At 37.2% G+C, this 27,645-nt stretch overlaps 3 protein-coding genes across 3 annotated transcripts; 2 read left to right on the top strand and 1 right to left on the bottom strand.

Annotated features, from left to right (window-relative positions):
* The first annotated feature begins 2,051 nt into the window (after nucleotides 1-2,051).
* Nucleotides 2,052-10,492, top strand: LOC137733886 (beta-galactosidase 16). Its single transcript, XM_068473094.1, is given in 20 exon segments — nucleotides 2,052-2,152; nucleotides 2,406-2,623; nucleotides 6,161-6,256; nucleotides 6,362-6,474; nucleotides 6,653-6,719; nucleotides 6,843-6,935; nucleotides 7,110-7,253; nucleotides 7,379-7,473; nucleotides 7,584-7,623; nucleotides 7,626-7,688; nucleotides 7,790-7,871; nucleotides 8,016-8,134; nucleotides 8,231-8,392; nucleotides 8,470-8,651; nucleotides 8,735-8,823; nucleotides 8,943-9,052; nucleotides 9,191-9,391; nucleotides 9,470-9,615; nucleotides 9,702-10,056; nucleotides 10,162-10,492. Coding segments are annotated over 19 exon segments (2,433 nt in total). The 5' UTR covers nucleotides 2,052-2,152; nucleotides 2,406-2,455; the 3' UTR covers nucleotides 10,270-10,492.
* A 37-nt stretch (nucleotides 10,493-10,529) lies between these two features.
* Nucleotides 10,530-12,833, bottom strand: LOC137733893 (N-glycosylase/DNA lyase OGG1). Its single transcript, XM_068473107.1, has 3 exons — nucleotides 12,098-12,833; nucleotides 11,407-11,617; nucleotides 10,530-11,235 (listed from the first exon to the last, which is right to left on the bottom strand). Exons 1-3 carry the CDS (start codon nucleotides 12,763-12,765, stop codon nucleotides 10,981-10,983), a joined length of 1,134 nt encoding a protein of 377 aa, XP_068329208.1. The 5' UTR covers nucleotides 12,766-12,833; the 3' UTR covers nucleotides 10,530-10,980.
* Nucleotides 12,834-18,136: 5,303 nt separating this feature from the next.
* Nucleotides 18,137-26,982, top strand: LOC137709587 (SWI/SNF complex subunit SWI3C-like). Its single transcript, XM_068448649.1, has 9 exons — nucleotides 18,137-18,305; nucleotides 18,478-19,014; nucleotides 19,557-20,095; nucleotides 21,387-21,750; nucleotides 21,847-21,920; nucleotides 22,761-22,888; nucleotides 23,208-23,281; nucleotides 23,355-23,539; nucleotides 26,057-26,982. The coding sequence occupies exons 1-9, from the start codon at nucleotides 18,287-18,289 to the stop codon at nucleotides 26,516-26,518; spliced, it is 2,382 nt and encodes a 793-aa protein (XP_068304750.1). The 5' UTR covers nucleotides 18,137-18,286; the 3' UTR covers nucleotides 26,519-26,982.
* The last annotated feature ends 663 nt before the right edge of the window (nucleotides 26,983-27,645 follow it).

Raw genomic sequence — 27,645 nt, 5'->3', positions numbered from 1 at the left:
ATCATTCTCCCATTTTTGTTAAGTAAACATACCCTCAATTCTTAATTTATCTTGTGTTTACTAACACACATTGGAAAAGGTGTGAATTTCCCTTTATATTTCATTAATATAATACATATATCGTCGAATAAGATCAACTAGGCTGATTCTTTCTTTTCGTCTCCTATTCATAAGTTTTCTCATCTCATTCCTGTTAAGATACTGTATACATGACATAAAAGGATCTCATGCCTCAGTCGGCTATGAGCCCTTTTTCATTCTGTTAGATAAGAATTCGAACTCAACTTATGCTCATTTCCTTTCATTTCATCCCACTTGATCTAAGGCACGTTTATGGGCGCCATTTCGACCGATTTGTCAACTATCTTTTTTTATTTTTTTCCCAATGTAAACGATATTACTACATTAATTTATACTTTATTTATTTATTTTGTTCCTGTTAAGTATGCATGCAACAAAAGTATCTTGTACCTCCTGTGTCACCTATATACGTTTTTTCTTTTGTTACATAAGAATTTGAACTTAACTTATGCTCATTTTCTTTCACCTAGTGATTTTAATTTTAGGAGCATTACGGTCGTCATTTCGACCAATTTCTCTACTGACTTTATGTGTCTTTTTTCCCGAGGGCTATATAGATTGAAGTTGTGGTTTAATCTAACTAGCTAGAAACAATGAAGAGATATATATGAATTATAACGTGAAGCCTTGGTATCTCTATAGACATGGTGTATCAATAACAGAAGTATATTTGGAACTGTTACAACTGACTAGCTTGCAAGATGCATCCAACCCTAGCGATTACACAGGTCACATGTGAGATATATACTAACTGAATATTACATATGCATCATGCATGCTGCTCATGAAAGGCTTGGATATCTTATCTCAAAGATTTTGGAAACCCTTTTGGTTATTTTGTTCCTAGTTTGCTTCAAAGAACCAAATTTAATTAAGTTGGTGGTTATATTTGAGGATGCTTGACGTTTTTGTCCCTTAAAACAAGCGTGTTGCCGTGGTGTAAGATGCAAACATTTCCTTGTCTAGAACTGCAAAACTTCATCTTCAATTCAAGCAACGTACTTGGAATGTCGTCATTCAAATTACAACGCGTGTATTTGTTTTAGCGTACTGTACAATAATTCCCTTCGTGACTTGTGTTTCCGATAACTTTAAGAATTTCTTCTTCAATTAGTTGTGATCCTTTTTTATTTGCCCACATTGACTATTGGAAGGGCAAGAAATGTCATACATAGGTTATCTGATTTTCCCCCTTTAATCAGGAGCAATTTCGTATACATGTTCTAATTAGTGTATTCTCAAATATATTTGTCACATCCCCTAAATTATGGCAATATATATTGACCAAAATCCACGTAATTTTAGTGATAGAATCTGTTATGGTAGAATACGTACATGATATTTATATGTCACACTGATAGAACCACCAATCTCACCAATACAAAACCAAATTGGCGTGCTGCAGCTAACCACTTGTTACACTTTTTCTAGCAAATTAACGAGCCATTCAATTAGCCTTCTTACACTCTTAATCTCATACTATAGCTATGCAAAGTAATGTTCTGTTATCACATTTATATTGTTAGACTGTAAATCTGAACCACACATTCAAACAAGAATCAACATGAATGTTTGTCCAAATTCTGCGTTGGACAATTTAAGCATCATACATTACTAGTATGACAAGAACACATTAATTTTTATATTCGTGTACATGTGTATATATATATATATATATATGTATGAATATATTTTGTTTAATTAATTGGTGCAGTTAATATTGCCATCTTATTTACGTATTCATCTTGCATATCCTAATTGATTTACAACTAAATAAATCGCTCGTTCTTGATTCCCACACCATAAAACAAACCCCGAATTGTAGGTTTGTTAATGGATTTGAATTAGATTCCAAGCCAAAAAGGTAATCATAATCCAAGGCCTAGACACAGAATATATATATATATATATATATATGTGTGTGTGTGTGTGTGTGTGTGTGTGTGTGTGTGTGTGTGTTATAAGTAGTAGGAAATCAAAGAGGACATGTTTGAATTGAAGGCTCTCAAAAAGTTAATAGAAGCCAGTGAAAGGGTCCAAACCTCTAATATCATAGCAGATTGCAGTAAGGGTAGGCTGCACCAACGAAACCCTAATCTGCCTTTTCTTTATTTTGGTCCGAAACCCTCATACAAGTAATTTGCATATTTTCGACAAAGTTCTATTACGCTCCGGTTATTTATACTCCGAAGTTTTCCGAAAGCATATTAGAAACCCCTTTTGGTCGTTGAGGGGATAAGGTTCATATCATTTACTCATAGAATCATAGCAACCCAATAAGCTTCTGCCAGAAATCTTTAAACGCTTTTCTTTTTTTGTGACAGAATTTTAAGTCTTAGCAACAAAAAACAAATTTGAGGCTGTGGAATTTTATATGGAGATGGTGAGGCTTCTTCTCTGCAGTTTTGCATTGTTGTTAATGAGCTTTGCCTGCAAGTCTGATGCTGGCGACGTTACGTACGATGGAAGATCATTGATCATCAATGGCGAACGTAAAGTTCTGTTTTCGGGTTCAATTCATTATCCAAGAAGCGCTCCTGAGGTAAACTGTATTGCATTCTTGTGAATAATTCTTTTGTTTAATTTTATTTCATAGTTTTATTACAATACAAATTCTGGGTTTTTAGCTTGTTCAGTTCTCATCGTGTTAGGTAGGCAAGTAGAGCTGCATCCTCTCGTTTTACATTTGTTTTTTCCTTTTCTTTTTCTACATTTTTTCAAATACTTTTTATTCAAGCCAAGAAGAGTCCCCATAATACAAAAAAGCAAAAATATTCTTTTTATATTTTTTATAAAAGAGCCAAAAGAAATTTTTGTCAAGGCTAAAAAAATGGGCATTTCTTGCTTTAATTGAGAAAACTTTGAATTAGAAAAAAGAAAAGGATTTTCTTCCAAGAAAATATATATTATTGCGGAGAAAATTGCATCTACTGATGTTTGTGAGAAATCTGTGTTAAAATGGTAAACAATTGCTAAAAAATTCCCTTTTTTTAGTACATCCATACATTTTTATACAAAGTGGTGGGAGAGTTTGGTTAAGTCACACAATAACCAACCTAATTTGGCATTGAATTCGCCATCCATGAAATTCGAATATAAAACCTATCACTTCTAAGTAAAGAGGAATACCACCAAACTATAATCCTGAGTGAATGTTAAATTTGTGTTAGGGATTCATGAAGTAATTTTTTTTTTTTTTATATGTTTTGATCATCAAAGAAATAGTTAAGTGATTTAGTAGGTGACGTTGTATCGTTACTATGTGTTTATAGTCAACGACTTCAATTAAGGTCATACTATTTTTCAAAAAGGAAGTTAGCTATTTTCTCCATATGCATTTTTTATTTCTATTTTTTATACTTATTACTTGATACTTGTATTTAATTAATAAATTAAATTACATAATCTTATTTTTAAGGAGAAAAATTAAAATTTTGCATTAATTATATAATTTAATTTGTTAATCGAAGGCAGATCACATTCCTCTTTCTTTTTTTTTTCAATTGCATGATATTGACTCCAATTACATGATCTCATGTAATTGCCTCAAATTTCTAGGCAATGTAATAATTATGGGGTTTATGTGAATTTTCATGCGTTCAAATCATTCCTTTTAAAAATTATTTTCCAAGTCTAGTAAAAACTTTAACAAATAATCTACCAAGCATGGACACATTAGTACTCCTTGTACTTCGATGTCATGTTGTGTTGTATTTCTTTATGGTTATACAATAATTATTCTTATTAATTTTACATATCATTGTATCGTATCATGTTGTATTTCTGCGTCCATCTCCATACATTGTTGCAAATAATCGAATAGGTCACTAAAGAATGCACGCGAACCATATGGTTTTATTGTACCAATTTTTTCTTGTGTCATTCTTCCTCTCACATCCACTGTTATATGAAATATTCAAAAAATCCAACCTTATGACGTGAAACTGATTATTATACGATTTAGATTAGTAATACAAGGTTATATTTAAGATTAACTCTACGTGGACTTGTAGTAATGATTTAAATGTCATGATGACGGATGGTGAAAGCGTTTTATACAAGTCATTTTCCTACTTTGAATCTAAACAACAAAAATGAATTTAATATACTTTAATTACTATTATATTGAATCTCTAAGTCATTAAAAATTTTCACCATTCTACTCCAGTGGCTTATTTACTGATTCATAATAAAAATAAAAGAAATTGAATTGAAGAGGAGTTAGGAATGAGGTAGAATCATAATCAAATTCTTATTGAAACTGTTTATTAAATTTTTCTGAATCAGAGTAAAAAAAGTATTGATTTCATTTATACCGTTTACTTATTCACACGAATTGGAAAGAATACCAAGGTGATTACTAAAATATCCTTACTTATATGATAATTGGATATTTTTTAAAAAAAACTAAATTAATTATATTATTAATAATGCCTTAACTGCTTTTTTTTTATTTTTTATTATTATTGTTTCTTTATTTATTTTTATGGAAGGCTTGACTATTTAAAAAAGACTTATTATATTAACATCCTACAAATTGTTGAATAAACCTCACATACTTAATACACCTCATATTTACTTTTTCAATGAAAATTTATCTTAATACACCCTACATAGTTCCCCATAATACTCTCACACCTCACATTCTCATTATAAACTTTACATTTTCTACATACACTTCCCAAATCTTATAAAGCTTTTAATTTGGACAAAAAATGCCGATTGGAATTTTGACAAAAGATGTCGCCTGAGATTTAAAGCATATGTGTGTTGTTTTTAATTCCACCATTAAAACTGATGTCATCTGTTTTTAATATTTCGTGGTAATTTTAGATGTTTAATTCTTCATGTAATCCTTAAAAGATGAATACGAACATAGAAGCTTGAACAACACAGCAAAAGCAAGATTAAATAATTATCGATGTCACCAAAATCACTAAAACAACACAAAATATGAAGTCTTAACTCATGTGAAGCTTTCGAAACATCAATTTCATGTTTCATTTGTCAAAAATATTTTTTCTCAATCAACATGTTTATAGTTTCATTAGTTAGGGTTTTGTTCAACAATAGAGAGTCGGAGAGATTTTGATAGTTAAAGAAGATAAATAATATATTAAAAATGATTTGGGGTGTATTTAGAATTTTTTTTTTTTTAAAACCTAATAAGGTCAAAATTGCCATTACATAGTAGGATAAATAAATAATTTAATATTAAATTTTAATATAGGACGTATCCAATATTTTGTAAGGTGTTAATATAAAAAGCTTTTAAAAAAATGTGAATTTGTTTGTTTAAAGAGAGAAGAATTCTTCAACAGCACCTGACAATAAAACCCAAAAATGGAAGATTCTTTCCACCAAGTCTCTTAAAGCAATCTTGAAAATTTAATCCAACTGTTAAAATTATTATGACTTTTAAATCCAGCACCCAGAAACCGCTACCACAAAAGCCAGCGATGGGACCCAGAACCCAGCAACCGCCACCCCAAAACCCAACAGTCTCCCTGACCAGTCGCCTCCACAGAAGCCAGAAATTCGTCTGCCTTATTTCTTTCTCAAGTTTTGGTGTTATGGAATCAATTTGTGGTTTTGGGTGAGGCGATTTGACAGTCATGCGAGGTAGTGGGGGTGAGGCGATTTGACGGATTTGAGTTGCAAATGTTTTGTGGCCTGGCCATGTTATTGATGGCGCAGGTGGCGCAGTGGCGAGGTAGAAGGGAGATGGAGAGGGAGAATGGTTGGGAGTGGTTGTAGTGCTCGTGCTCTGATAAGAACCGAATGAGGGCGTAATTGGTAAAGGGAGTCTAATTCTTTCAAAATGAAGAGTTGGATTCCTAAATTTGTGTGGACTCAACGTGCATTTTGATAGATTAAGTAAACAAAGGATTGAAAGAGCATTCCATAATCGGATTGTAAATTGATTCCGGTTATGGGTACTTAAACGTGCCGTAAGGGCAATGTATTCAATTCTTCTATTTTTCAATGTCGTTTTTACAATATTATCATGTATGGTTTATTATTCATTGATTTTACATTCATAAGTGTTATTTATTTTCAAATTTCATGTCCTTCTCAGATGTGGCCATCTTTGATAGCCAAGGCCAAGGAAGGAGGAATAGATGTGATACAAACATACGTGTTTTGGAACCTTCATGAACGCCAACAAGGAAAAGTCAGAATTTACTTCCCTCCCTTATTCTAATTTTAATTTAATTTAATTACATGCTAACTCAGTCACTAATAATGGTTCTGATTCTGGTTAGTCTTTGTTTTGCAGTTTGATTTCAGTGGAAGAAATGATATAATAAGCTTTATTAAGGAAGTCCAAAACCAAGGCCTTTATGTCACCCTTAGAATCGGACCTTTCATCGAGAGTGAATGGACATACGGGTAATGATATTTTGTCGTTTATCTAGCATGTTATATCATCAGAACACCCTTATATTAATAAACATTTAATTTGACTAATAGTGATGACGAACGATTGGCAACATAACGTGTTAGATTGTTTAGCATGTTACGCAATTAAATACACTACCATGTTAATGTTATGGTGGGGATGCTGCAGGGGTCTACCAATTTGGTTAAGGGATATTCCTGGCATTGTCTATCGATCCGATAATGAATCATTCAAGGTAGATAACTTACATTTTTAAGGGGTTTAACCATGTGTTCGGGATCGGTATTTCTTTCTAGTTGTAAATGAGATGTCGCATGTTCGAATCCATTGAAATCCGTTATCATTTTGTTAATGGCAGATTGAAATGGAAAAATGGACAACCAGAATAGTCACCATGATGAAATCAGAAAAATTGTACGCTTCACAAGGTGGACCAATTATATTGTCACAGGTAAAAAGCCCATACTCCATAACACAAACTTATAAATTGCAATATTCGTTTATGTTTCCATTGTCATACTGCAAATTTGGATCATTGCATGCTCAGGTTTATTTTTGCTTGGAAGTCGCAAGAAAAAATAAATGTACCCTATAAATTGACAGTGTATTGCATACGTATATGTAGATTGAGAACGAGTACAAAATGATAGAGCCAGCTTTTCATGAAAGGGGACCTCCTTATGTTCGTTGGGCTGCAGCAATGGCGGTCGGGCTTCAAACTGGTGTGCCCTGGGTTATGTGCAAACAAGATGATGCTCCAGATCCCGTGGTTAGTTTAGTTTCTTTCCATTCACATGCGCTTGCGAAGTTTGTCAGGCAGTTTGGCATGTTATGTTGTCGTATAAGGTCGGTTTTATTCTAAGTCTTTGACAAGTTAAATCCCGAAATCTGCAGATCAACACATGCAATGGAATGAAGTGTGGAGAAACCTTTGCTGGTCCTAATTCTCCCAATAAGCCAGCACTATGGACAGAGAATTGGACAAGCCAGTACGTCTTCACACTCTAAACAGAAAGTTTCTTTTCCATTTCTTTATCGAACAAAATGGTTATCAAACGAGCTTTTAACTAATGCCAAGATTTTGTTCTTGATTTTGAAGATACCAAGTATATGGTGACAAACCATTACTAAGATCGGCTGAAGATATCGCGTATCAAGTTGCACTGTTTATTGCAAAGTTCAGAGGAAGCTATGTAAATTATTATATGGTATGATCATCTTGACAAGATATAATTATCAAACTAATAAAACTGAATTGAATCAAACATGATGTTTTCTGCTAACAACGCGGTTTTGATCCAGTATCATGGAGGAACCAATTTCGGAAGATCAGCTTCTGCATTTGTGATCACTAGCTACTATGATGAAGCTCCTCTTGATGAGTATGGTAAGATTCTGAATGTAGGCTTTCATGAATCAATTTCGTTAGTGTTTTATAGAAAGTGAATTCCGATTTCTACAACTCGTTTTCATTTGAGTGTGTTCTGTTTTCATATTGTCATTTTAACTGTTTACGTGTTGAGTTCTGCAGGTTCAGTAAGGCAACCGAAATGGGGTCATCTGAAGGAACTGCACGCTGCGGTAAAGCTAGCCTCCAATTCTCTGCTCTCTGGAGACCAAACCAATGTCTCTTTGGGTGAACTGCAAGATGTAAGAACATTGACGAGAACTTCTCGGCATTTTCTTTATTTCTTTCACCGTGATTGAGTGCGATAAGAATAACGGGGCTTCGATCTTTCTCAACAGGCCTATGTATTCCAAGTTAAGTCTGGAGAATGTGCTGCTTTCTTAGTGAACAAGGGACCTAAAGATGCGAGTGTTGTCTTTCAAAATTCTCCGTATCAGTTGCCTCGAAAGTCAATCAGTATCCTGCCAGACTGCAAAACTGTAGCCTTCAACACTGCAAAGGTAAGTTCACATCCATCAACAATTAGTTGAGATATTTCAGACATATTTTTCGACCACTGAAAAGTCTCCTTCGACAGGTAAACGCACAACAGTCTACTAGATCATGGCAGGTAACCCAAAAGTTTGATTCAACAGAGCGATGGGAAGAGTACAAGGAAGCTATTCCTAATTTTGACAACACCGTGTCGCGAGCAAACACATTGCCAGAGCAATTGTTCACAACAAAAGATGAATCTGATTACCTTTGGTACACTATCAGGTAAAACATCAACCAGACGGAGGATTTGATGAATTTAACTGTATCGTTTACTGATATCCTTTCGATTGATTGTCCAAATGCAGCCTTAAGCAAGATTCAAATACTCAATCTAAATTAGTTGTTCAATCGCGAGGACATGTCTTGCACGCGTTTGTAAACAGAGTATTTGTAGGTAAGTTTTGCATCTCACTATGTCTTCCTTCCTATCCCCACACATCTCTCAGATTTGTTGTTCGATTGCCTTATTGATCACCAACTTCACATACTTCGAAATGCTTCGTTATTGTTTAGGATCTGCACATGGAAGGCACGGGAATGAAAGTTTTTCCTTGGAGCAGACTGTTACTCTTAACAAAGGGGTGAACTCCCTCTCATTTCTTAGCGCAATGGTCGGATTACCGGTATTTTTCAGTCTCACTTTTTCCAATTTCTGTTTCTCCGTTGCATATTTACCATAACTGTAGCAAGGAAACACACAATCCAAGTCACAATCAAGTTATCTGCATGCAATTTATGTCAAATTTACGTTTTATTTGAAGGATTCGGGAGCATATCTAGAGCGTAGAGTGGGCGGATTACGTAAAGTACTGATTCAAGAGAGAGAGATGAGCAAAAACTCATGGGGCTATCAGGTTGGGCTGTCTGGAGAGAAGTTAGAAATCTACACAGATGCCGGATCAAGTAAAGTTCAATGGAATAAGTTGGGAAGCTCCGCTAATCAACGACTCAAATGGTTTAAGGTATGACTATTGGTTAACGAAAAATGTATCTTGATTTCGTTACGTTGGCTGTTTCTAAGTCATTGTCTCTGTTGGCAGACTCATTTTGATGCACCAGCAGGAAATGATCCTATTGCATTAAATCTCGGTTCCATGGGAAAGGGTGAAGCTTTCGTCAATGGACAAAGTATCGGTCGATATTGGGTCTCGTTCCAAACCCCGGAAGGCAAACCTTCCCAGACATGGTAAGAGTTCATACCAACCCTGTAAATTTGTTATCACGATGATATTTTGTAAGCACAAGCGTTTACTTGAAATGTTGATCTTTCAGGTACCATGTACCTCGAGCCTTCCTCAAGCCTACCGGCAATCTATTAGTTCTCCTGGAAGAAGAAAATGGCGACCCCCTCAAAGTTTCACTGGATAAAATTTCAGTAGCACAAGTATGCGGGCATGTTTCCGAGACACATTTACCCCCGGTAGTCAAATGGCTAGGTCTGAAAACTCAGAACCAAAACAACACTAGAAAGAACCGCGACAGAAAGCCAAAAGTTCAGCTCAGTTGTCCTCCCAAGAGGAACATCTCCAAGGTCTTGTTCGCAAGCTTTGGCAACCCTTCTGGTGATTGTCAAAATTATTCCACCGGAAGCTGCCACTCATCTATTTCTAAAGCAATTGTAGAGCAGGTGAGCATCACTTACCGTTTTACAGCAGTCTCAGAGCTCCATTTTGTTGCCCCCAAAATCGAAAGAACTGATGTGCATGTTTCTTATGATGGTTTAATTTTTCAGGTTTGTATTGGTAAGAGGAGATGTTCTATCCTTGTATCGAAGAACAGGTTTGGCGATCCATGCCCAGGCATCAGCAAAACTCTGTTGGTCGATGCACAATGCACGTGATGCAAGTATAGTTTTCGGGTCATCTGTTACATACAGGTATAAATTGCTTATACAACTCTCCACAAGTGTAGAGTATTACCTAAAGGATATGAGGTGTCATCGTATTATATTTGAAATAAAGTTTGGAGGGTTCTAAGCTTCTCGTTCAAGTTTTTGTCAAATAATGTTAGTAGCCAACTTCGATCTCCATTCACATAAACGAAACAACGATATCTAAGGTAACAAATCAATATATATATATATATATATGTCCAAACAACTTCATAAATTAAATACACTTCATGATTCTTGATTGAGATGCAAATAATGTTTGAACAAACATCAATTTGTAATCTACTGAAATCCAATAATATGACTGCCAAGAAATATACCTTAACAAGGAAGAAATACAAGCAGTGATGATGCAGAGGAAAGAGCAACGTGCACCGGAATGAGAATGAGCGGATGAGCTTTGAAAGAAATAGGTGACGGAAAAATTCATAGAATGCAATGTGAACCTGGCCTTCCAATAGGCAGTGCGTAAACCACGTTCATTCATCTTACAGAGTTCTGATTTGCAAGGAGTTCATTATGTTGGAGAAAATCGTCTTGCACACTGAGCTTCAATACTGCAGTATTTAACAATTAGACGCCTTGCCGCATAATAAAAGTGATGAAATCATCTAACTATAAGGTTTTAACTCAAACGTCCAGATTCCAATTGTCAAGTCACTAATCAACAGTTGAAGTATCCACGACAGTGTGTGATTCACGATCCTTTTTCTTGGTAGCTTTACTCTCTTTTGCACTTGTAAAATGAGCTGGTAGAAGGTCCTTTTGTGAAGGTAATTCAGCAATAAAAAGCACAGTTTGAGCCCATCCTGCATATTTCCCGTATTTACTCACAAATGCCTCCGCCACACGGACGCAGAGCTTAGGCGTCAGACGAGCACCTGCCAGCTCAGGTATGAGGTATCTTGTAGCAATCTTCCTCATCCAAAAATCATTGAAACATCAGCACTTCATGGATTTTATAAACAATGCAGATACGCTACAATTCCAATCAACAACTCACCCAGAAGCTATGAACAAAATTTAATAGCAGCATATAATGCATTTGTGACTCGTGAAATAGAAATTTGAGCAGTAAGAGCATACCTGCCACACATGTGTATCAACAGGAATGGCATGGTGTTGGTCGAGCGAGAATAGAGCTATACATGCCGCCACCTTGGGACCAACTCCAGGCAAAGTCAAAAGAGCTTCAATCACCTCCTCAAGCTCCATTTTACGCAGAGACAAAAGCCACCCTGCACCTCCACCAGGTTTTAACTGCAAAGCTTTTACAGTGCCAGTAATGTACTTGGCCCTGCCCGTACAAACCAACCCAACAAACCAGATCTCAATGTTGTAAACTTTACAACCCAACAAACCCTATATATATTACACACACACAAACAAAGCAGACACTCAAGCACTAACCACGACATTAACCACACGTTCTGAACCATTCCACAATAATTCCCATGATCTGAACCCATCAATTTTTAGTTCATGATTGAAAAACATCCCTACAAAGTATCTAATTGTGAACAGAAAAATACAGAGACACAAACTCTAAATGTTTAAGGTAATAATCAAATGGCTAAATGATTTCCGAGATCGGTGAAGTTTTGCAAGGATGATCTTTGAATACTAGTGAACAACTCAAAACACGAGATGAGATCAAACCGCGGCGCGCACCCAAACAAATGGTTAGCGCCGTACGAACTTACTAATTAGTTAGCGCTTCAGCGCTACGGTTAAACAAACAATATACATATATATAAAGTGATTAGTAATGACAGACCTATAGCCAAAGCCAGCTTCTCTGAACTCTTTCTCTGACACCATCGACAAGCGCTCCAAAGATGGAAATTCATGGAACTCAAAACCACCAACAGACCCCAAATGGTTCCCCAACGACGACACAAAATCCACCATTTTTGTAATCCTCTGAATGTTGTTATTCGACGAACAAAGAAACTGAACCAAACATTCAACCGGGTCTTGCCGCAGCACTCTAGCCCCGCCCAAATACCCAGCGAGCTCGGCGAACCGCGAATCCGACGCCGAGAAAACCTCCCACATTCCCGCCAGAGATATACCCATATTGAGAAAATCGAGCAGGGCCGCCTCCGCGCCGCCGCGCTCGGAGGAGGTGGTGCTGTGTAGGCAGTAAGAAACATCGCCGTTCGGGAGGTGCTTGAGGGAGACAAGGTGGCACCCGACGACGCCGGTGTACTGGAGAGGGCCAGTCTGCCGCCACCGGAAGGTTTGGCCGGTGGGGAAGGTGAGGGGAAGGGAGAGCTCCGATTGGGTGAGGTTGAGTGGGACCCACTTGGTGGTGGGTACGAGGGGTAATTTGGGTCTTTTGGAGTTGTGGGTTTGCGGAGTTTGGGGGGTCGATGGAGGAGAATTGATGGGTCTTTGTCGCTTGCTCATGGTTGAGAGAGACCTCAGGTGCAGTGGGAGCATGGAAATGGTGGGTACGAATAAGAATTTTCTGAGGTCTGCAGAGCAATTCCCTCCAGACCGGCGGAGAGGGAAAGGTAGGAGAGGCATGAGGGTAAAAAGGGAAGTTCGGTTCATCAATATGCATGGGGCCAAGCCCAAACTGGTTTATGTTATTTGGGATCAATTCCAAGCCCAAATCGTTTTAGGGTCTGTTTGATATCTATTAAAATAATGTCATCGTTTCTCAAAACATTTCTTAAAAATATATTTTGAAAACAATTTTTTTTAAGATTCAAATATTTGTTTGGTATGAGATTTAAAATTATTTTAAATCTTAAAAATTAAACTTGACAAAGAGATCTAAAGAGAGAGGTCGAATGAAAGGGAGAAAGAGGAAAGAAAGAAATAGATGACAGGAGGAGAGAGAAAAATGAGAAAAGGGTCAAAGGAGATAGCGAGAAGGAGGAGAGAAAAATAATAAAGAATCAAGTGAGTGGAATGGAGGAGAGAGGAGGATAGAGAAAGAAGTAAAATGAGAGGGGAGGAGAGAGAGATTTGGAGTAAGAGGGGAGGAGAGAGAAAAAAAATAAGTGAACTTTAAGTTTAAGAACTCTAAAAATTCACTTTTGATGTTTTTAGAGAGTAGGTTATTTTTTTAAAATTAGTCTTAAATTCAAATTTTGAAAATAGTCCTGTCAAACAAGTTTAAAAAGTATTTTTGAGTTTAAAAAGTTAACAACAACAACAACAACAAAGCATTTTCCCACTACGTGGGGTTGGCTATATGAATCCTAGAACTTCATTGCGCTCGGTTATGTGTCACATCTACAAAAAGTTAGATTTTTTTTTTCTTTTCTTTTTTGTTAATGTTCAAATTCTAGAACATCTTAAATTTAATCCTTTTGAAGTATAGAAAAGAAGAAATCATAGATAAGTGTAAGAACGATGCAGTGTAAGTAGGGCTGGTCCAAAGATTTTTGAGGCCCGGGGCAATGTGAAAAAATGTGCCCTCACTTCATATAAAAAAAATCATTAATTGTTTTTACACGTAAGACATTGATAAAATTATATTTAGAAAAGCACTTCAAACTCAGTAATTTAGAAATACGAAAAAACTAATTTATTTTGTATCGAGAGAAGGAAACCAAAAGACTTGAAGCTTATACAAGTAGATAGATTATGAGTTTTGTTTTCCATTTGAACTTTTAAAGTGTTTTTGTATAAATTGTTCTTATTTACTAACCTCGTCAATGTAAGACTAAAAAAATAATGATACTTTTGAGTCTTTAGGGATATGTATAAGTAATGAATGGGCACCAAATTAAATGTGACATCCCATATCGCCCAGGGGAGTGATCCTTATATGTATATTCCCATCCTTACCTAGCACGAGGCATTTTGGGAGCTCACTGGCTTCGGGTTCCGTAGGAACTCTGAAGTTAAGCAAGAAGGGGCTAGAGCAATCCCATGATGGGTGACCCACTGGGAAGTTGCTCGTGAGTTCCCAAAAAACAAAACCATGAGGGCGTGGTCGGAGCCCAAAGCGGACAATATCGTGTTATGGTGAAGGAGCGGGCTTGGGAAGTGATCCGCCCCGGGCCGGGATGTGACATTAAACCTTTTGATGACACGTCATATGATTTGCAAATTTGGTCTAAAAAATTAGTCTACACATTATCTTTTGTTGAATTTTAGACTTGAATTGGAACAAATGTTTAAAAATAGCAACCCACATAGTTACTAGCTAGTAATTAAAAATAAATTAACAATCAAACAAAAATTTGTAAAAATTGAAAAAAATAAACATGCACATAGCATTTCAAACTTAGAACCTCTCGTTAATTTTAAATACAAAAACCATTGCTTCTAATTAAACTTCTAATCATCTAGCCAAATTTTATAAATTTATGGGAGTTTTAACGAAAAGCCCGCGGTACTGTTTACTTTAACGAAAAACCACATTTTTACAGTAAAAAATTAATCCTGGTACTATTCACTTTACCCTTTAGTTTGTCCTTATCGTTACAACTCAAAGTTTTCAAGCCATTTTCATTAGTTTTCCTTAAATTTATACTGTTATAAAAAGAAATTTGTAAAATTGGAATTTAAATAAGCACACATGATGTTTTGAACCCAATAATTCCTCATTAATTTCAAACAACAAAATCCCCGATTCTAGTTAAATTTCTTTGTCATTAAACCAAATTTTATAAATACCAAAACGTATATAAATATGCCACACTAATAATTTTGGTGCCCCTAATTTTTTTAGGCCTTGGACGGTCGCCTTGCCCGCATTGAGCCTGGGCCGGCCTTGATTGTAAGTGCAAAGCAAAGGAAAGCAAAGATGTTTATGTACTAATTGTGAGTACAATTCTCACTGATCTCATTCTTTTTAATAATTAACGATTTAATTCATTAATGTGACATCCCGTCCCGGAAATACCGAAATGTACGTATGAAATTACAATTTTACCCCTAGTGTGCTTTCGTCACGTTTTGGTTGTTTGTTGTGTTGTGGCATGTGTTTGGAACCTCACACACACTCCCACACACACACAGACACTATCCTTCTCTCTCTCCCTCTGTCTTCTCTCTCTCCCGAGTCCTCTATCCTTCTTCTTCTTCCTAAAAACGTACGGACCAACACACATACCCCTCAAACTGTGACAGATCGAGGGAACTAAGGACACCATTCAACTCGTGAGGTCGAGGCGAGCACAACCATACCATTTTCAGGTAGGGACCTCAACGTTTTCACGTCGAATTCACAAGCCCCGATTTATGTACTGTTCATGCAAAATTTATACGTTGAGTTTTTGGGATTTCTAAGCTCATAGGTAGCTTGGTGGTGTCCCAAGGAGCCTCGGAGTGCTTCGTTGGACGAAATTGGACGTCGGGATCGTCCTACTCGAAGTTGGCCGGTTTTGGTTGTTTGCACAGGTAAGATTTCGTAATTTTTAGCCTTTAAATGTGGTCCAACGTGATTCTACTAGTTTAGGGCTTTCTTTTGGTCCAAGAATCATAGAAAATGGTTGAGAAACGAAGGAGATTAGTAAGTTTAAAGTTTTTCCCAGTTTCCGGCGACCGGAGTCCGGCGAGGGTAGGCCGGAGAAGAAAGGGGAATATTCCGTCAAGTTTGACGGAATATTCCTAACGGCAGTGATGGTATCCGGTTAGATTTGACGGAATATTCCGTCAGTTTAACGGAATATTCCTGACGGCGTCTGTTGACACCGTCAGTGTGCCTGGCACGTGGCCGCGCGTGGGGGGCGCGTAGGTCAGTGCCTGTGCTGGCGCGTGGGGGCGCGTGCGGGGTCCAAAAATTATTTTAAAAATATGGTTGTGATCCTGAGGTTGTGTAGAGCACGTTGGTATATTCATTTGTCCATTTGGAGCAATGTATGAGAAGTTATTACGAGAAACGGGTTATGTGCTTTAAAGTTAACGTTTTTATAGTTGTTTCGCATTTAGGTGACACGTACCCAGAGGACGAGCGTGCACACGCGAGGCAGGGGGGCTACGACCCTTCTACATACCAGTGAGTGGGCTTTTGGTTTTCCGTATATACCTATATACTATATTTTCCCAGAACTTGAATAAATGTTTATTCATTATGCCATGCATTACATTATCGTTTTTCGTGCATCGTTGGGTACGTTATTAGTTGCATATATTTATACATATGCATATGTTATATATATATTTATATGTGGGTGCTGTGGAGGCATAGGTAAGTGCCAGGTAAGCGTTAATTAACGATTGCATTACATAGTGTTTAGAGATGCTTAGAGAGCTCATAACCTGCACCCCCGGTGTTAGTGCTCCCGCCCAGAGTAGGGCACAGTCCTTCACGTGTTGTTCACCTCCCGCACCATACGCTCAGCTTGGATCCAAGCTAGGTGCATAGGCCTGTCGTACAAACCACAATAGGTGGTTCCGACTCGTAGGTGACCCGCGATTATTCGCACAGCCTTCACGTGATCGTAGCACTAGAGCGTAAATATATGTTACACCCAGGCTTGTCGTACAGACCACTTTAGGTGGTTCCGACTCGTGGGCAGGTTTAGATATCGAGAGTGAGATTTGAGCTCTAGATGTAGCCGTACAGGTCACGTAGGTGACTCCGGCTGCCTGATTACATGATATTGATATGGTTATACCTGGGCACTTGCATATCACTTTGAGATTGTGGCATGGCATATCTTGAGTATGATTGGTATACCCTTGAGCATGTTTTGCATGTTTACACATACGTATATATGTTTATTTTCTGGGAAGTATACAGGTTTTACGGCGAGGGGTTAGAAAGTATTTTTGTAAATGGTTTTAGAAAGAATTGTTTTTGCCCACTCATGCTTTTGTTTTGCGCCCCTCCAGGTTCTAGTTGCTTAGCCGTTGCGGTGGTTCCCTTGTGAGCTTTTCGGCGTTCTGACAGACACTCCACATCGTAGGGTCGCCTTCGGGCGTACTACTGTTGTCGTTTTATTTGGACTGCTATAGACCTGCTCTGAATTTGTATCGCACTAACTAACACTCATTCTAGTACTTGTATGCTAGTTTTTTTTAATTATTCGTACTTTTATATTACTACTTATTAGCTTCCGCACGTGCACATGGCTACGTCACCTTTGTGTGACGGCCAGCACGCTCCGATCTCGGTCGGGGTGTGTCAATTAACGTTATCGTTTGTAAAAAAAAAAAAAAAAGGTATAAAGAAGAATTAATTTACACACATTGAAGTACATAAAAAGAAAGTAGTCAAAGGCAAGGCAATAGTGAGTTAGTTTGACCAAAGAGTGTGATGACCAAAATAATGTACTTTCTAGTTAATACAAAGATCGACTCTGGAAAAAAAAAATCAATTAAATCATAAGTCACTTAATCATAAAAATGTCATATTTTATGTTTTTAACTTAATAACATGGTTCAATTATTTATTAAATAATTTTAACACGACTCAACGATTTAATATTTTGAATGATTTTTGGTAGTTTGATCTTTAAAGGATGACCAAAAAAATAGACTGTTGGAATTGAGATGTAACATTACGAGAATGAGAAGGAGAGTTTAAAATATCCAATGAGAAAGATTGCTAGCATGGTACATAACCAAATACAGATTAAGTACATGTACGATTTACATTGTTAGTATTGAAGGAGGAAGTAGTTACGTGCATGAGTGATTTGATTCAACCAAATAATTGATTAAGTGTGTACATATCGTGCGTTGTAAGTGTAGGAAAAAAAGAAGTTACGATTCTAACAAGTGCATGTACAACGCGCTGAGCGATTATGAAAGAAATAACCAAAAAAAAAAAAAAAAAAAAAAAAGAAAAAAGAAAAAGGAAAACCCTGAAAACTAGAATTAGCTCAGCAAAGCAAGCAAAAACACAAAGCTGAGAAGAAACAGGGAAGGCAAAGCACTAGGCTCTCTCTCTTCTCTCTCTTCTGTCTGTGATTGTGTGTGTCTCTGCCTTTGATTTCTAATTTTGCGCCAATCAAAGTCCCCACAAATTTCCAATTCACTCTCTCTCTTAAAAATGCCAGCTTCTCCTTCAGGTAAAACTCAGACCTAAACCCTCTCTCTCTCTCTCTCTCTCTCTCTCTCTCTCTCCCTACACCTCTTTCTCTCTCTAGAAATTCAGACTCACATTTCAATTGATTACACACACAGCAATCCGCACTCCACAATTTCTGTTTTCACTCCAACATTGTTTTGAATTTTCCACAGACTCACACGGCAAATGGAGGAAGCGAAAGCGCGACCCCCAAATTCGCCGGAACAAGCGCGAGGACGACGACGACGAAGACGACGACGCCTGTGCCGCCGCCGACGACGACAACGAGCTCGACCCGAACGACGACTCGGAGGACCCCCAACATAACCCCCCATCCGCTGCAGCACCCGATCCCGTCCCTCACGAGACCGAGGTCCTGGACGGTGGGGTCCGCGTAAGTGACTTCCCTCCCGTCGTTTTGCGCACCGTCAACCGGTCCCACTCCTCCGTTCTTGCCCTCGTTGCGGTCGAGCGAGGCAATCATTCCGGCGGGGACACCAAGGGGCCCGCCAGTTCCATTTTATTGGAGAATGTGTCGTACGGTCAGCTCCAGGCGCTGTCCGCCGTGTCTGCCGATAGTCCGGCGCTGGATCCGGACCGTGCAGATGGCTCCGTGGCGGCTTACGTGGTCACTCCGCCTTCGATTATGGAAGGCCACGGCGTTGTGAAGCGGTTTGGGAACAGAGTTAATGTGGTTCCAATGCACGCAGGTATATATGGTTGTCCAACTCGCTCTTGACATCTAGTTACTTGTGAGCTCAATAAAGTGGAAAACAGTTGCTAAAGTAGTAGAATTTCTGAGTATTTTTTTGTTAGCTGCAGGATTTCATACTTGTTCTGTTGTGCAAGAAAGTGGCTGGGAAGTTTTTTATATTTAATAACCCATTTCGAGATTGGTTTTTCTGGAGTATCTTTGTTGTACTCTTATGCTGGTGTCTTATGGAACTATCATGGTAGCCTAATAACTGAACTGACCTGACTCGACACTTGTCTATTGTTTGGTTTGCTGACCTGGACAGACAATATGACAGTTATGTAATTACAAAAGATTTACTTTTGGGTTCAGACTCTGCTAACCTCTAAAATGATTTGGATTCCTAAGCGTGTATCGCGTAGATTCTATATTTTCTGCACCTTAAAGCTTTGAGATTGCTTTTGTTGCAAACCGCTATACATGTTTATTATGCATTTTTGTGTATGTAGATGCATATTAAATATGGATTTCTCTTTGTTGGGATTCTCCTGTTTGCAGATTGGTTTTTACCTGCCGCAGTGCATGGGTTGGAGAGACAGGTGGTGCCGCATTTTTTCTCAGGAAAATCATCAGATCATAATCCTGAGCTATACATGCATTGTAGGAATGAAATTGTTGCCAAATACATGGAAAATCCAGAGAAGAGGCTTGCATTTTCTGATTTCCCACAATTATCTGGTCGTCTAAGTACTGAAGATTTGACTCGAATAATCCGTTTTCTTGATCACTGGGGAATTATCAATTACTGTGCTGAAGCACCCAGTCATGAGCCGTGGAATGGCAGTTCCTACTTAAGGGAGGAGGTAAATGGTGAGATTCAAGTGCCATCAGCTGATCTCAAGTCCATTGATAGTTTAATCAAATTTGACAAGCCCAGATGTAGGCTCAAGGCAGCTGAAGTTTATTCTGCATTGCCATGTCATGATGATGATGATGTCTCTGATTTGGACAACACAATTCGGAAGCGTCTATCTGAAAACCATTGCAATTACTGTTCTTGTTCTCTTCCTAATGTATACTATCAGTCACAGAAGGAGGTACATATCTATCATCTCATTCATGTTATGTTTATTCTGTCCATAATTCTATCAAATGGGTGGTATTTTTTCTTCAGAGGATGAATGAAACTGCAGGAACAAATAATAATAATTTGCAGTACTTGCTGGCATGTTACCTTCATGTTGATGTGACTCCCAGACCACTGCAAGATACCACAATAATTTTTGATGAAAATTTAACTAGCTTGTCTAAACTGACTCAACTTATTGGCATCCTCAAGTGCAATTGAACTTTCATGATTTGATATTGAGCATTATACTGGTTCTTGTGATAACTTTTAGCACAATGTCAAATTTTCCTTTTCCATATTAGATGCATTACTATTAACAGCATGTCCTCGACACCTCATGTATTTTGGCCCGTTATGTTATTTTATGTAAACGCCAGCAGAATAGCTGGTGGCTCTATCAATGGCAATGCTATTTCAAGTCTTTGTTCAAGTTTGGACATGAATACACCTTTAAAGCTTTAAAACCATCCGGTATGAAGTTAATACCCAAAAGTTAGAGATAGGGGGCCAAGTTTGGACACAACTATACCTCTAAAGCTATAAAACCATCTGATAGGTAGTTCATAACTAAATATAGATAGATAGGTAGGTAAGCTGACTTTAATTTCATGTTAATTCAAACTTATAAGATTTTGCCCTTTATTAAGGAACTTTCTTACCCTAAGATTTTTCCCTTGATAAATTGACTTATTCATCTTATATATTTTTTCCCTTCAAAGTAGAAAGATATTATTAAACAAAAAAAAAGAAATCTAAAATGGGATTTATTTAGTTCAAAAGTTGCTTCTATTTGATTTAATAAGATATTGAGCACAAGCGATATTGTTTTACGGGCTTCAATTAGTTAAATTAAAGGATTATAAAAAGAAAGAAAATCTTATTGTAATTTTAAAATAAGCAGCCCTTTTAATTTGTGAATTTTCATATAAAAGATTAGGTGCAAACATACGAATTGACTAGTCTGTGCCGATACCTGATGAGCATGAACCAAAGGTTAACTTCTTAATTTCAACAGCCTTCAAGGCACTAATTCTCTTCCAGGTCTATTTCAAGCATTAGAAACACATTTGAAACCCCGAGCTATATTTGAATGATGTTGAAGTTTGCCTTTATATGTTAAAAGATAGTACGTCACCTTGATGAGTTTGAGTGGAGACAAAAGATCCTTGTAGCTGAACCCAATTATTTATATTAATTCTTAGTATAGTTTGGTTGAATTCTTATTCTCTACTGTAGTTAATTGGTGTATTGTGCTTCAGGTTGATGTACTGCTGTGCTCTAATTGCTTCCACGAGGGAAGATATGTTGTTGGTCATTCAAGCATAGATTTCATAAGGATGGATTCAACAAAAGATTATGGTGATCTGGATGGGGAAAGTTGGACTGATCAAGAAACCCTACTGCTGCTCGAGGCAATGGAAATACACAATGAGAACTGGAATGAAATTGCTGAGTATGTTGGTTCAAAGTCAAAAGCACAATGCATCCTTCATTTTCTTCGTTTGCCTGTGGAGGATGGCCTGCTTGAAAATATTGAAGTTCCGGGCATGTCCCTGTCTTCCAATTCATTGGATAGAGATGGTCATGGAGGATTTCATTCAAGTTCAAATGGGGATGCAGCAGGTTTTTTTTTTATTTACTTATGGTTCTCATTCTTGAGTAATCCTGATGTATTTTCTGCATTACATTCCGACTTATCTTTTCACAATTTGTCTTTAGGATCCTGCCTACAAGATGCTGATTCTGATAATAGGTTCCCTTTTGCGAATTCTGGGAATCCAGTCATGGCCATGGTAGGTGACTAATCTGATGCATCATGATCCTTTATTTTCTTGTAATTCCCTTGAAACATATGGGCAGGTATCCTGGAAAGGTACTGTCCCAGTTATATTAAAGGAAGCAAGATTAATTATTCTTTACTTTTGTATCTTTGACACACCCCCAGTACCAAAGATAATGGAAGCATTTTCATTTCTTTTCATGAAGCGACTTTTTCATCTGTTTGGAAAATGGAAATGCTTTAAACAGATGCAGCTAGACTATGCAGTCAGGACTCAGGATAAATATATTTATAGTGGCAAATATTTTAATAAACTGAGTATATTTGATTCTAAGTTATCAACTAAGACGATGAATGCATACATGCTTGTGGGAACTTGTGAAGCTTTTCAATGGTTCAGTTTTTTGTTCTTGTTGCGTGGTTGGGTCTAGGACCATGCATTGTATACATTCATTCTGAGGGTGCAAAGCATTCACTTGATTATAATTGGTTTACATTCTTGTGAGAGTGGTATTGAGGCGAGCTTACAACTAGTGCAAGCACACAAGAAACAAACGAAGAAGAATATGAGATAAAAACTGATAATAGAGGGTTGAGTAAGTAGATTTGAAGATTGCATGCTCTCTTAACATTGCGTTATTAGAGTTGTTGTGTAATTTGATTAGTTGTTTAAAGTCATGCTGAACAAGGTCTAGAGGGGATCTATCTAGATATATGAATGCAGAATTTATCGAAAGGGATAAAGGTTCTAGATTTCACTTGAGTTCTCAATTATGTGCAAATTTAATGAGATAAAGGTTATCCAGACTTCACTTGTGTTCTTACATAGCTAACATGTGTATAATATTTGCAGGTTTCATTTCTGGCCTCCTCTGTTGGGCCAAGAGTTGCTGCATCTTGTGCCCATGCAGCCTTGACTGTATTTTCTGAGGATAATGGTGTATCTGCCTCTGCAAGTATTATGGAAGGATCAGGCCATAGGTGATTTTCCTTTTTTGTAATGTTTTACAGTTTAATATATCCCTCATTTCTTTTTTTTTTTATCACCAAAATAGTTACCTGTGGAGTTCATAGGACTTTTAGTGGTTAGACATCCGCAGTTAACCCCCCTTCCCCAATTTTTAACCCTCAAGTTGGTTTGTTAAATTCCTTTTGTAAAAGATGAGTTCTCTTGTACTGCTAATCTAGTAAACATGTTGGAAACCCCTAAAAAGTTTTTCATGTTGTAATTCCCCCATGTTCTTTACTGATATTGCAAAGTCTTTTCTGTTCCCCTAAAACTTGTTTCTGACCTATGAAGGACGAACTCTGAGAATATACAAGGTAGAGAAGGTGGTGCTCATGGAAATTCTGCAAATTTACTTCAGCAAAAGGGTAAGCCTTGAGTTTTCTATGTTCGTCTTGGATACTCTCTTCCAGTTATTTATGGATTAAATTCAAACTTCAGAAAAGAACTCAGCAGCCCATGGTTATTGGGGTCAAAATGAGGCAGGGGCGATTCCCATACCTGCAGAGAAAGTTAAAGCCGCTGCCAAAGCCGGCCTTGCTGCAGCTGCACTAAAGGCAAAATTGTTTGCTGATCATGAAGAACGGGAAATTCAGAGGCTATCTGCTAATATTATAAATCATCAGGTATGAATATTGCTAAATGTAACTGTTTCTTTCCTTCTTATTTGTGTTTTTTCTTTTCTTGTGTTAGTTAAAAAAAGAAAAAGAAAAAGAAGAGAAGACTTCCATTTTCTTTTCTCATTAATAAGTAAAAATGAGACTTTTCTTTTCATCAGATGAAAAAAAACGCAGTAAAAGAAGATATGTGAATATGGAGTTGAATCTCTTAGGAACCAAAACCAAGAGAGGTCCTTTTTCGATCCGACTTTAGCTGCTTACTTAAAAACCATATTTTGTTGTGTTGTTATATGGAAAATTAGAGAACTATTGGCATGCGCATGTGTGTATGGGTAGGGCTATGTCTTTGTCTCTTGTATTAATTTAATCCAATCGTAACACAATTCACGTATTACTGTCCTTTCTGATTAGCATTGAGTATATAGGATCTTGGATTTTAGTTCAATTTATTTTGTGTCTGGGTAACCTTACCTGGGTGTTGGACCAAATGGGATCCTGGGCTTACAACCCCGGTATGGATCATCTCCATTGAAAATTGGTCGAACCAGTACCGGCTAATATCCACGGTTAATTCCTTGTGTTTTTGCTCAGAGAAACTTATTTCATTTTGCCACGAGCTGCTTTATGTGGTGCTCAATTTTCAACTTCTATTAACGTTCATTATATGGCATATGCTTAGAAGTTATTATATAATTAGAAAAGTGTATCCACTTCAGGTTCTGTCCTCGATCTCACACTCACAGGAATACTTTTATATTAGACCTGACATTTGCTTACACGACCTATTAACCCGACCCGAAATGACACAAAATAATGGATTTAGAGTCAAAACATTAACTAATTGGGTCACACGTATAACTGGTTCTTAACAGGTTTACCCGTGTTAATCGGTTTCAACCCGATAAGAAAAAAGTTAGTTTTATAATTTTAAACTACTAAAAAACTTTACGACAATTGCCATAATATTTATCTCACATAAGTGAGATAAAAAATTCCAAAGTAATTTAAAAATACCAAAGCACATTTAAAAATTCGTAATAATTAATTTACAAGTGTGAAAAATGTGAAGAAATATGCAAACGCTCGTCATCGCATCCTCTACGTTTTGACAATGGATACATCGTCGTTTGGATTTTAAAATCCTAGTAGATAGTGTTTTTAGGGGCTTTCAAAATAAATAAAAATTCATAATAATTAATGTATTAGTGAGAAAATATGAAAATAATATACAAACGCTCTTGATTGCATCCTCTATGCTTACACGTTGTTTACTTTGTTGTTTACAGTTTTAAAACCCTCCAAACCCTCATGAATGGTGTTTTTTGTTTGAGTACAAAATTAATAATAATTAACGTAGAAGTGTGAAAAATGAAAAAAAATATATATATAATCACTCATAACGACAAGCTTTACAACTTTCGTGAAGGGGTTAACCTTGAAATTTGACACCATAAACCATAAACTCTAAATTTAGATTTAACCGTTGGTTATCGTTTACGCTCTATTCTTCTCACCTGATTTTGTTTTCCATATTTTTATTTTTGAAAACATGATCTTTTACCAGATGCAGAAAAATGAACGCTTCAGATCGTTGATATCACATTCCAATGTTTATGGTTAGCTGAAGTATGAGTTTTATATAGTATCTAGAGAGTTTATAAACTCCGAGCAATATTTTCACTAAACGTAAAAATCTGAACGTGATATAAACGATCCGAATCGTTCATCTTTCTGCATCCACTAAAAGACCATGTTTTAAAAAAAGAAAATCTGAAAAAATGAAATTTGCTGAGAAGAATGGAGCGTACACGTGAACGACAATAGACCTCTTGAAGAGTGGACCATTTCCCTTGGTGATGAATGAAAATTGAAGGGTTTTATTGTCAAAAAACAACGTGCAAGCTTTGAGTGTTATTGGCAAGTTTCTGACTTTTGAAAAAGGCTCCACAACCCTGAGAAAAACAACTCCAATTTGCATATCCTTGAACATTTGATATTTGTAATAATGCACTAATGTTTTTCATTAGGCTCTTATTTTGGGGTATGTAATGCTTGAAGACAAATGTGTTTTTATGTTTTGAAATAATATTTATGTGACAATGTGGTATGTAGATACTAATTTAGTATTATGTTTTTCATTTGATTATTTATTGATATATTTTCTTTAACGGGTAAGGGGTCGGGTCATATTACCCGTTAATATTAACAGGTCGAGTTTGGGTTGGGTCATATTACTCGTTCATTTTACTGAGTGTTACATGACACAACCCGTTAAGATTATTAGTTGTGTCACGAAAACGAATGACACGAACACGGGAAACACAATGCGAATCCCAGGTTTATTTCGTATCCTTGGTCACTGGATATTCTCTGAAAGTCAAAAGCCTATTTGGGCATAACATTGCCGTACTAGTGGTTGGTTCCTTGAGTTGCCTATAGCTCACTTAGCAGGGTTTATTTAATAACGCACGAACGTCATACTCAAACTGAATAAGATTATCTTAAATGTGCAATTTATGACAGTTGAAGAGATTGGAGCTGAAGTTAAAGCAGTTTGCAGAAGTGGAAACCTTCCTAATGAAAGAATGTGAACAAGTGGAGAAGACAAGGCAGAGGATGGCTAGTGAACGTGCCCGGATCATGTCAACTCAGTTTAGACCTGCTGGAGCTTCGCCCATGAGTTCAGCAGGTGCTGGTCCTTCCATGTCCAATAATAACATTGGTAACAATAGGCAACAGATTATGTCATCTTCAGGTTCACAGCCAAGCATATCAGGATACAGCAACAACCAACCAGTCCATCCCCGTATGCCATTCATGCCACGTCAACCAATGTTAGGGTTGGGGCCGAGGATACCCTTAACATCCATACAGTCATCCTCAGCGGCTCCAAATGCCACGTTTAATTCTGCAGGGACTGTCCAGTCGACGCTAAATCATCCATTATTGAGGCCTGTACCAGGTACTAGCTCCAGTTTAGGTTGAAAGAAACCGAAAGGAAAAGGTAATGGATAACATAGATGTCATTCACAATCAGTCTGCTCTCTTATTTTGTTTTCCTTTTTAGATTGGAGAGGGCCTGTATGTGCATTCTCTTGATTATTAAAATTAATTTAGCTAAAAATGAATTGTGTTGTGAAAATGATGTTTGTCGTCTATACCGTTCTTAATTTTCCCTTTTGGAAAATGCTTCCTTGCCCATTTCTTCTTTTTTCATCTCTAGAAAGTAGTAAATGCACCTTCGAAAACTCCAGTTGTAGAATGCCGATGAAGGTTTTGGTTTTCCGAAAAGGATGAACATTTCAATTTTGTCTAGTAGTACATGGTTGAGTGGTATGATCAAATGAATATTGTAAGAGTATCGGAGTATCAATGAATTATGGATAATCACTAAATATAGTAGATTGATATTCGATACCAGATATAGTTTAATGGCCCCTGTTTACCATTTTCTTTGGGCTGTTGAGATACGATTTGCCTTTGATTGTGTCAAGATATATGTTTTCCTTGATTGTTGTAATTGATTATGGAGACCCCTCCTGGCTGGTCCCCTCCGCCTCTGAAAATTAAAAGTGTCCTCCTATATGGCACTCTTCTCTCCTCGCCGGCTTCGTCACCTGACGACTCCTCCATATCATCGTTTCCTCTTTTCTTTCTACTCTGTTCTCTGGTAATGGCAGAGATAATCAGTCCCAAAGATGACGCACTGGTGAAGCAGGTTAGGCTTCACAACCGTGACGTAGTGATACTTGTTGAGACTAAAAATAAAATTTATCGCTATGAGTATCTTATTAAGGTGCTTCGAATGGACTTTGTGCAACCGGTGGAACCAAGGGGCATTGGTGGTGGGCTATGTATTTTTTGGAAAGAGGACGCAAGGATCGCACTTGTTAAAAGCGACAGTTTCTTCATTGAGCTCGGGTTTGGTGATGATCGGTGGAGGAAACTCGGTAAAAGAATAAGCTATTCGGCTGGGAAGTCCTTATTAATCGGGGATTTTAATGACATTGTCGGTGATGAAGAAAAGGAAGGGCCAGCTATTAGATCACCAAGAAGGTTTTTTTACGATTCACGATGGGGGGAAATTCAAGAGTGCCGAGGTTTAGTATTGG

This window comes from Pyrus communis, chromosome 1 (assembly GCF_963583255.1).
Source record: "Pyrus communis chromosome 1, drPyrComm1.1, whole genome shotgun sequence".
Lineage (NCBI taxonomy): Eukaryota > Viridiplantae > Streptophyta > Magnoliopsida > Rosales > Rosaceae > Pyrus > Pyrus communis.
Note: the sequence above shows the minus strand (reverse complement) of the source record. Positions and strands in the feature narration are given on the sequence as shown.

Excerpts from the sequence above, each read along its gene's own strand:
- LOC137733893 (XM_068473107.1), bottom strand. The coding sequence starts at position 12,765 with ATGCTCCCACTGCACCTGAGGTCTCTCTCAACCATGAGCAAGCGACAA. Across the intron at positions 11,618-12,097 it reads GAAGCTGGCTTTGGCTATAG|GGCCAAGTACATTACTGGCA; the intron begins GTCTGTCATTAC and ends TTGTACGGGCAG. Across the intron at positions 11,236-11,406 it reads TTGATACACATGTGTGGCAG|ATTGCTACAAGATACCTCAT; the intron begins GTATGCTCTTAC and ends TGGATGAGGAAG.
- LOC137709587 (XM_068448649.1), top strand. Across the intron at positions 20,096-21,386 it reads ACTATCAGTCACAGAAGGAG|GTTGATGTACTGCTGTGCTC; the intron begins GTACATATCTAT and ends ATTGTGCTTCAG. Across the intron at positions 21,921-22,760 it reads GGAATCCAGTCATGGCCATG|GTTTCATTTCTGGCCTCCTC; the intron begins GTAGGTGACTAA and ends TAATATTTGCAG.